Genomic DNA, 10547 nt, shown 5'->3' with positions numbered 1-10547 from the left:
TTCTCACACTCAGTGATCAGAGATTGTTTCCTGATAACGGGATAAACCGTGTTTAGATCTCTTATCCGTAACTCGGCTCATTCTCGCAAGTTTTCCTGTTTATGTTTGTCTTCTGCCTTGAGCCCAGATGATCGGTTGGACAGTGTAACAGCTTGTCTTGATCATCTTCTTCTTCTCCTGAAAGGTCGTTCAGGTCGTGCAGTCCCTGACGGTGGGCAGTCAGAGACTCCAAGGGCTTCTCTGCAAACCTAAACACATCATACATCTACAATCTACATTCTAATTCTTGTTCAATGAAACGCAAGGGTGTGAGTTTGTGTCACAGTTTGGTGGGGATGCATTTAGAAGATGAGAAGGTGTTTGGGTGCCACGGTTGTGCGACTGGAATGTCTTTTTTTGTGCTAAGAATAAGGCCAAAACTTAAATGTGAATCCCATGCTGATGCTAGGGGATGAACAAACCTCTGTAACACCAGACCTTATATATTGCCTTTTTTTGTTACTGGTAAACTAGAACTGAACTCTGGCAGGTGCTTAACTTTTACTACGTAAAAATAGCCAAGCTAAAGGTAAGGGTGTATTCTTTCTGCTCAGTTCATAGGAACGATTTTCTCGGATGAGGTAAAGGCAAGAAAGGTCGATATAGGGTGTCCTTTTTTTTTTTATTCAGATGATGTAAGAAAAACATTTTCCCAGCCTTTCAACACATGTACACCATTTTACCCCTCTCCCTTTCACACATACTCCTCCTGTGTCGGCTAAAGTAGAAGCTGATCAAAGGGGAAATGGGCTGCTTAACATCCCACCTTTTCCCAGATCCTGGGAGGAGTCTGTGCCGGGTGGCAGCGAGGAGAACAATTGCAGGAAACTCGGAGAGGAGCAAGGGAGTTCCTGTTGGCAGGACCACGCAGAAGACGAGAGCAGCGACATGCTTCATACAAGTGGACTCGGGCCCACCACCCTGTTCAGAAGGAACTGGGCTCTTTAAGATTGGAACAAGAGCTCATTGTTTAAGATGTTTTAGGAGGATTATTCCAAGAGTCTGTCAAACGTCAGACTCTTGGAATAATCCTCCTAAAAACATCTCAAACAAGAGAGGGGTGAGTTGAACATCCCTCTGCTTTTTGAGACAAATAAGCCTTAATAAAATAGCTTGTAAAGCAACCAGTCCGCACTAGTTGATAAACCACTCATCAAAACTTGTAATGGTTTTGATGAGTGGTTAATACTAGCTTTGTTCTCAGCAACAGCACCTTAAAGGACAGGTTGAGTAGAGGGTGAAAAGGTTGAAGTTAAGTTGTGTTCTGTTGTCAGGTCAGATAAATCTCCTCTATAATTCAGTCAACCATTAAACAGTGGAGATTTCTCAATATGTCTACATAGTAAAAACAGAAAATATCTGATGAGAAAGACCTAAGAAACCTTTCATCAGTTGATCAGTAAATATAAGGCAAGTTAATCTTTGACAATCAAGCCATTGGTGCTAAAATAAAAATTTCTGAAGGTTAAACCTCATTATTCTTTAGCACTCGTATATTACCTGGAGTTCCTTATGGCTCTGCATAGTGATGGCTGACACGACTCTGCAATGTTGTGTGGACATCGGGGGCAGTTTCCCTGGACTGGCAGACTGGGGTGGGACACTCTTAAGCATCCTTGGTAAGGTCAGTCCAGGGGTTTGAAAGTCCGTTGGATAGTCAAACCTCGGATTCAAGAAGAGCAGGGTGGTTTTTGTCCTGGTGGTGGAAAACAGTGGACCAGCTCTACATCCTCAGCAGGATCCTGGAGACTGCGTGGGATTTTGCTCAACTAATGTGCTTTGTGGACTTGAAGAAGGCTGTTCGACTGTGTCCGTCGTGGACTCCTTGGGGAACCCTCTGGGGCGTACTCCGGGGAGTATGGGGTGGGAAGAGGATCAGTGCCTCAAAATACAAAGCCTTAGTCTTGAGTCGATAAAGACTCTCTGGGTCGGGCTAGCGGTAATGTTTTCTTGTTCTTGGACCTTGTTCATGAATGGGAAAAATGGAGCGGGAGATTGATAAGCAGATTGGTGGAGCATCTGCAGTGAAGCCGGGCACTGTACCGGTCTGTTGTGGTGAAAAGAGAACTAGGTCAAAAGGTGAAGCTCTTGATTTACATTCCTACTCTTCCTACTCTTCTCTTTGGTCATAAACTTTGGGTCACGACCAAAAGAGCGAGATTGAGGCTACAAGCGACCAAAATTGGCCTTCTCCGTAGGGTATCTGGACTACAGAGTTTACAGAGAAAATATAATTTCTCGCTTAGGGAGAAATTAGTCCAGACACTTTACAACGTCTGGACTTTCCCTGAGTCCTTTCGGTCATCTGAAAGGGACTCAGAGTACAGCTACTGCTTCTCCATGTTGAGAGGAGTCAGCTAGGACATCTAGTTAGTATGTTTCCTGGACGCCTCCCTCCTGGTGGGAACTCACAGCAGGAAAACCAGAGGAAAACCCAGATCACACTGCGGGGACTATGTTTATCGGCTGGTCTGGGAATGCCTTGGGATTCCCCGAGAGGAGCTGGCCCAAGTAAGTAGAGAGAAAGAAGTCTGGATCTCCCTACTTAGGCTGTCACCCTGCGACCCACCCCCGAATAAGCATAAGAAAGATGGATGGATGGAACTTTTGTACTCAGCGAAAGAACTGTTAACAAATTGTCTTCCTACTAGGCTGTGAAAGTGTCAAAAATCCAAGTCGGTAATAGTTTTTTGCTTGGCTCCTCTGAAAATGCTAAGAGACTGGACCAACACATAGTGAAAATGCAATAGATGTACAAAGGAAAACATGGTCCTTAGAAATGATTTCTGTAAACATATTTTAACATGTATGTGATTGTTTTATCTAAAAGTCCTTCCTTCTACCCCTCTAAATGTGACCCCTCCATATTCCCACGTTGGATCGTGATGTTCTTTAAGAAACAACCACAGTTGACAACCGAGTGTTGACATCACCAGCTGCTCACATAAATTATGACCTCTTAGTGGTCTGAAAGGGCCGTGTAGCGAGCAGCAGACTTCCCTCAGACCCACCCAGGCCGGGTCACATCATCCATGCAGCCAAGCCACATTGCTAAGCCCGAACCGTTGCTCCCTCCTCCACACCCTCAAGCACAGGCAAGAGCTCATTCCATTGTTCTCAAGAGTGAGAGATCCCTCATACATAAGAAGCCCCGAGTGTGCTGTGAGCCAGATGTGTGGATAAAATATGTGTTCCTATTGTTTTTACCAGAAAGATTCTAATGAACTGGAATTACCGAAAACAATTGTCTCCAACTTGAGTCACATCTTCCCTGAAAATGAAAATCATTAAATCGTCTGTTTTTTCAAAAGTCTGACATTTGTAATATAAAAGTTATATTACATTGCTTCCTTCAAAGAATATGCATTCCAAGCATAGCATCTCAGCCACCAAAAGAAGATAAGGTCCATCTCCTCTTGTGCATCTGACGTTCTTTTTTCCAATGATGCACAATCGGAAAGTGGGAGTTTCCTTCTTTAGAATGGAAAAGTCCGACTGTACGGATGGGGATGACCTTTTTGTCTGAGGTCCACCTTGGAATTGAAATTGATAGCAGCAGAAAGGAAGTGTAGAGCAAACAAATGAGGTTTTTTGGAATTTGTTTTATATTAAGTTTATAGAGACACTCAGAGGTTTTAGTGTATTATATTACAGTGTTACGTGGGGCAAATTAGAGGCAATGGGATACTCAATAATAAACTGAAAACAACTTGCAAATGTAACTGGATGACCGTCTTAAACCCTGACAGGAAAACCCATAAATTATTTAATTCATAAATTACTTTTAATAAGACAGATTTGGGGAGTTTTTGGTTTGTTTTTTTAGACCGTCTTTATTCAGCTGGGAAATGGGCTTTAGAGAAAGTCAATAAAACAAGATCGTCACCAGAAGAATGTTACAGTTTGAAGCCCAAATCTTTGAAGAAAGCTGTGAACAGGAGACATCTTCACAATCTGACAGATTTGAAGATTTTGTGAACAAGAGTCAAGATGTTCCATACTGAAATATTCATATACCACTTTTTTAAAAATCGACCTTTTTGAGCTTTACATCATGTTTTCATGTTATCCCCTCATCAGAAGAAACCTGAAGTGTTTCCACGATTCTTTCATTCATGTTTCATTCCAGTGGTCTGGGCATTTGCACGATGCAGCGCCGCCTTCGAGCTGCATTTGAACACTCCACCCATGCGATTCCCCCACTCAGCTCCTTCGGACTAGCTAGCATCAATTAGCAAACACATGGAGCATCTGCTGTGCTCAGTGTAGGAGCTACTTCTCAGTGCAATGCTGGTAAAAAACTTTCTTAAAGGGGTTAATAGAGGAGCCACGTTGTGATGACTTCCTGAAGGCGGAGCTTAAGAAAGAGCAGGAGTTTTTAAAGAGACAGATACCCAATTTCAAGGCGTGAAATTACAAAGTCAAATTTCTTTGAAGTCATATTTGAGATGTGCAGCATTTTTATAACAACTGAAGTTCACTTTAAATCTAGCTCAACTATTTGAGATGAATCAATCAGCTGTAGCGCCGCTGCTACAAATGGAGCTTATTTTGCTCCATCTGCAGAATTGTCACGAAACATGCGACAATTCTCTGCTCTGGCTCTATTCTCTCGCATCCTGTGGAAACGTCCTTGACAAATTCACAGAATTTCTACCAACTGGGCTTCTGGAAAGCCACCGGGGGGGAACGAGAACTCCAGCGAAATGATTCAGGTCTCAGTGGAAGTGAGGGAAGTGAAGGCAGTAAACAAGCTTTAGTCACAGAGCTGAGGAAGTGTTTGCTACCAGCACACAAGAATGGATGGATCAAGAGTTCAATGGCGATGGTATTCTTAGAAACAGGAAGCCTGCAATGCATCCACAGCTCCGATTTCCATCATCAGATGGTGTTGTGATTGAGAAACAACAAAATGCAAAGTATAGCCTGAATCCTTCAAATTCTTAAATCGGCACTTTTCTGCTTCCTCCCCGCAATAAAACAGGAAATATGTGCCATCAAACTTTATGGGATACTAAACCATCTGTCATGCAGCTGCAAGGAGAAACAAGCAAAAAGCGTAGAGGTACAAAGCATGTAACTGTTCTGAACAAAAAATAAATAAATAAATAAAAAGAGCATGACAGTTTCATAATTGTTGTTTCCAAGAATCACAGAAACCAGAGTCCTATCTGGAATCGAGCTCTGTCTATGCATATAGAAACCCTTACAGTCGCGCACAGCTGCACATGTACTTTTGATCAGGTCACTTGTCCACAGCCGTACCAGCCTCTCTACGGATCGAACTCGACAAACGACGGCACGAAAGTATAGATAGAGAACTTTTCCTGTGGGACTTTCTAATTGTACTCGTTTGCCTTCTGGACACGGAACAGACAATAACCCGCCCTGCTTTGTCTGGAAACAATATTCATTAGAGCAAGAAATATTTGTCTGAGGTCAGACGAGGAAATTCCTCCCTCAATTAGATATGTGGGAAAGGCAACAAAGTGATTTGTTCTTTAGGAAAGAAAATGGGGGTAAAAGAAGAAAAAAAGAGGGATTGGGATCTGCAAAAGAAAGTCAAAATGTTTTCAAATCAAAACGTCTTTATTTACAGTATTATTACTTCAGTAGGAACAAAATCTCTTGGTAGTTTAAATACCGTTATAAAAACAACAAAAATGGTTGCTTTAAGGAACAAGGTGAGCTTGATTAAATATGTAAATATAAGAATTTTATATTGTGTATTTTCACAGGAAGACATTGAGAAAGAGTCAACACTGCCAGTAAGAAAGTAAAACATGAATCAAAGACATGTTAACATTAAGCAGCCTAATGTTAGCATTAGGTTATTTAATGTAACCTAATGGGCTTATGTTCGACTAAGCACATATCAATGAATTGTTTTAGGGTCTAAGCTTCATTGGAGAATTTTAAACTGGCACTCGCTAAAGGAAGCAGGTGCTCCCTTTTCCGGAAACCGGTCAAAAAAAAGTTGGTGTTGTGAAGGACAAAAATCACGAAAGATTTATTTCACTACTTGAAATTGTCACACGTACTTCATTTTTGTACTAGAAAACCACACTTTTTCATTTTGGCTTCACGAGAAAGCAGAAAAACCAAACCAATGTTTACCACAGCCGGATTCTCCAAACAGCTGCCGGGTGAAAGTATTACATGTGACTTGAGTTGAAGTCACGGGGAAAGTAAAATTTGGACTTTGAAAGCTTAATCTAAACTCGCCTGACTTCAAATTCATCATGGCTGCTGCACATACAAACATTTTGAAATGTGCCAGAATAACCTCTTCATAGGCGTCAGTAAACCATTTTACAACGAAACTGTCCCCATATGTAAAAAATATTGCTTAGTCTTCTAATACCTGAAGAGAAATTCACTGTGTTGCTAACAGTAGTAATTCTTGTCACAGTACAACAATCGGCAAACCCTTAAGGGATTTGGATTCGGAACCAAAACCAAGCTTTAGCATTCCCAGTTTCGACTACCGAGGTTACTCCAAAATATGGAATATGAGCATCTTGGGTTAAATGCAGAAAAACAGTTAATGTGGCAGATTGTGCCTCCAACAGTTTGTGCCTTGAAACAGTTTAAATCAGACGTTATACTTTTCACTGCAAGACAGTGTGTTTGTAGCTTCCTATTAATAAACTTTACAAATATCACATCACGTGCCTCGACATGCTGTGTTGATAATCAAACACAGCTCTCTCTCGTTTCTCCAGCATTTAGAATTGTGTACATAAATGAAAATACAATTAAGCCAAATCAAATGCATGAAATGCAAATGGTGAGCAGAAGCCAATGGAGTGAAACATCAAAAAAAATTCAGCAACATCATAAGTTTAGCTTTATGCAATTATTCATATATAAATGCCACATAGGTTGACATGAGAAAATCCACTCGGTTGCCATTTTCTTTGTTTCGACATTTATCTCAACTTTGCACTATTCTCCCACAGAAATAGCAGACAGTATAGTGAAAATAATCACTGTTTCTTGGCCCTGATTTGACTCCTTTCTGCCTCAATGTTTTCAACACTAAGAGCTGATACTTCAAAAGTCAAGTCTGGTGAAAAACGTAAAGAAGACAATCCAAACTGCTCTCTTAACTTTGTTTTTTTCTGCATGTCCGTTTATAAATAAATTTAAAAAATCATTTGAATGACGGCTCTTGTTTCTTCAAATAAGGGCTTTCCGATCTGAATATGTCAGAGTAGCTCTTGCCATTCATGTGCTCGGTGTGGCTCTCGATGCTGTAGCAGCGATGGACTTCGGTGAGCGACGACGCCACGTAGTACGCCGAACGGAAGAACTCTGGGTTGGCAAACGTGCCGGCAGACTGCATCCGCAGAAGATTCCACTGTCTCCTGAGAACAGTCTGGACCTGGAGAGATGGGAGAAGACGCACGCCGTTCACAGTTTGTCTTGTTTGACTCAGTACGAAACAAGCTAAGAGAAATTGTAACACATGGTGGAAACATGGCAAAGCAAGTTTTCATGGAAACGGATTTACTCTATGGCACATTATGTTCAACACATTTCTGACCAGTAAAATCATATTTTTCATTTTCCTATTTCAAAGCAGAGATTCCTTTTTACAGAAGTGATCATTTATGCTTTGATCTGCCGAACTATTACTTCAGATTTTACCGGCTACTTTTATTATTAGTATAACTATTATTGGTATAAGCCAGCAATAAAGTAAACTAAACAAATTTGAAATGATTTTGAATTTGGGATTAGTGATTGAAGACAAATATACTAAGTTAATGGCATTGGGTATTGGTTTAGTATAACAGAAATAAAGGGCATAATAAAATTTTAAAAAATGAAAGCGAGGTGGAAAAACATTATGAGTAGAAGAAAGGACGGTGGTTTTATAAAATTTAAAAAATTGGAGAAATAAGAACAGAAATGAACAGGAGAAAAGAGAATTATTTCACTACTTGGTTTTGAACACACTGGACTGAACAAATAGTACATTATTTTTCATAGGAAAACATCAGACAGGGAATTGTTATTGTGTGGAAGATGAGACAATATTACAGGAATCAGCAAATTCAGGAAAAAAAATAGTTAAGAACCTAAGTATTTTGAAAATGAAATTGTTGATTTATTGCAAAAATATTCAGAAAGCAGATGACATCGGGCTAAATTTGATTTTTTTAAAAACATTGCAAGTTTTTTTCTTTTCTTTTTGTCATGCCATCTACAATCCTTACTGCTTGGTGACGGCAGTGCAAACCTACCGTTTTTCCAATTATCAATGAAAGACGCTGCTAAACTGAGGAAGACGCTGCTAAACTGTTTAGAATGAGATTCTTTACAGTTTAAGACGGGAAAAAGTACTGGATATAAACTTGTAACAAATCGTGTCGATAGTTTTGCCGTTTATCAGCCCACGTCTGAGCTGCAACTAGTTGAAGTGAGTAAACACACCGGAGTTTGAGTTTTCTGCCGGCTTTACAGAGCACTGTTGGCGCTACCTCGCTAGCTAGCCTCGTTAGCTCTTAATTACTATCGGTTCCCTGAAATTTCATCTTGTTCTGCTTTCAACTGAAGGTAATTTCTAAAATATAGAATATGTTTACTTTATCCAGGTGAAATTACATATTATTGTGGTTGAAGCACAAAAACATGCCTCGTAATGTTATCTAGTTTCCCACCGGTTTTGACTGAGAGCCACCAAACTGTTGACCCCATCTTGTCGCATTGAGGTCGGTGAGCATGTTGTATGTATTTTGCTTGGGTTTTTATTCTGTTTAGAACATTGCTATTGAATGTTTGCTTTTATCTGAATTATTTAATTGTTCAACAAAAGAGCTACAGGTAGATTAGTTAGAAATGTTCCACCCTGTTATGTTCATGAACCAAACAAGGTAGAAATTAGGGTGAAAAGTGATCATTTTAAGTCAAATAAAAAAATTTCAGACGATGGAATAGAGTTGCAGACTAGTCTGAGGTATTATCAGATGTCTTTGCTATTTGTCTGTTTTCATTTCACTAGTTACCTGCTTTGACTCCTGTGAGGGGAACAATGAGTACCTGTCATGGGAAAATCCACTACAGGGATGTCACTTGTTTTTGCCAAATAGAGCCAGGACAAATATTCTACCAATACTTTGACTTGAAAGAGCAAATCCTGCAACTAATAATGAAAATCGTCAGATTTTAGAATCAAAGACATTGATTTTCCACCCTGTTATGGGACAATAACAGGGTGTGATGTTCCATTCCACACATGTTTTTATGAAATATTGTTACAGAAACATTAAGTACTGTGAAAGTTTCTGTGCCATGTTGGGAGTTGAAGACCAATAAATGCAAATATTGGTATAAATTTTTAAAATTACCAATATTTTCAATGCTGTCAGTAATAATGGGTAAAAAAAAAGTTTTTTCTTTACAATACAGACATAAATGATTTGTAACTTCATGATGTGTTACAATTTCAAGAATAAAACATATTATATAGTAAAAGGGACACACTCTTTTTAAGAAAAAGTCATTATTTTTCAAAATTTAAATGTTTAACTATTTGTGGCCTATATGTAAATGTTCATAACAGGTCTCTGACAATGTAATTCATTGTCAGAGACAATGAATTACATGTTTATTACATGTTAATAAACATGTAATTATTAATTTATCCAATCCTGAGCTTACCCATTATTAATTTCTTATTGTTAAACATGTCAGTGCTGCAACAAAATATTTAAAACTTAAAACATTAATACTTTTTTTTTTTTTTTAATCCTGAGGCCGAAATGTTGCCGCAAAAAAAGAATCACCCTTTTGTAAGGAAAACTGACCTTCCCGTTATTTCATTTATTTTGTTATAACGCAGTACAGCAAGGTAGAGTGTGAAAAGTAGTAGAGATAGACAACATGGTGGACGGAGGACGGATATAAGGACGGCGCCATGAAGCCGGTATGTATTATGTACAGTCACTGCATTGATTCCCGACTGTATAGTGGTTGGTTGAGAATAATTTTAACTTATTTACTTATGTATTTTTGAGAAAGCAATATATTTGCTACAATATTTTTTTAATTTTACAATTATTTCCACAGACTCCACAGAATGGGAGTCACATTTGTGTCAATCAGAATCTTCAGGAACGTCCTGATGTCCGTGACGAGGACAGAGACGCAACTGTGTGTGTGTATCTACTATTTTAGAATGTTGATATTTTATGCTTCAATATTGTTTATGTACATAATCTAATTATGCTATGTATTGACAATGCACAAAAATGTTTTCCAGCTGCATCCGGGACCTACTGCCAGTCATCCGGATGTAGCTAAAGAAAGAAGCAGGTAAGATTTATTACTAATCTAGAGACGTCACAATTCCTTGAATGATCAAAGCACTGTGATTTATTAAAATCCATCAAAGCAAATTATCTTCCTCAGAGTTTGTTGAACTATGTTTTACTATTTATTACCAACTGCTTTTAATTATTTTTTCTTCCAATTGTTTCCAAGTGTTTTCTCTTTTTCAT

The 10547-nt window shown here is 39.1% G+C and overlaps 1 protein-coding gene and 1 long non-coding RNA gene across 2 annotated transcripts in view; one reads left to right on the top strand and one right to left on the bottom strand.

The window, feature by feature from the left end:
• Positions 1–5607: 5607 nt before the first annotated feature.
• The window catches only part of calcrlb (calcitonin receptor-like b), a 23404-nt gene continuing 18464 nt past the window's right edge, over positions 5608–10547 (bottom strand). Inside the window, exon 13 of the mRNA XM_007553702.2 lies at positions 5608–7426. Coding sequence (XP_007553764.2) covers positions 7196–7426 — 231 coding nt within the window. The 3' untranslated portion in view covers positions 5608–7195. The remainder of the gene's footprint in view (positions 7427–10547) is intronic.
• LOC107836437 (uncharacterized) overlaps positions 9955–10547 on the top strand; it is a 6704-nt gene continuing 6111 nt past the window's right edge. The window contains exons 1-2 of the long non-coding RNA XR_001662334.1: positions 9955–10204; positions 10310–10362. This is a non-coding gene — a long non-coding RNA (uncharacterized LOC107836437). The remainder of the gene's footprint in view (positions 10205–10309; positions 10363–10547) is intronic.

The sequence above is a fragment of the Poecilia formosa genome, unplaced genomic scaffold (genome assembly GCF_000485575.1).
Source record: "Poecilia formosa unplaced genomic scaffold, Poecilia_formosa-5.1.2 Scaffold58, whole genome shotgun sequence".
Taxonomy (NCBI): Eukaryota; Metazoa; Chordata; class Actinopteri; order Cyprinodontiformes; family Poeciliidae; genus Poecilia; species Poecilia formosa.
The sequence above is the reverse complement of the archived record's forward strand: the minus strand, read 5'-3'. Positions and strand labels throughout refer to the sequence as shown.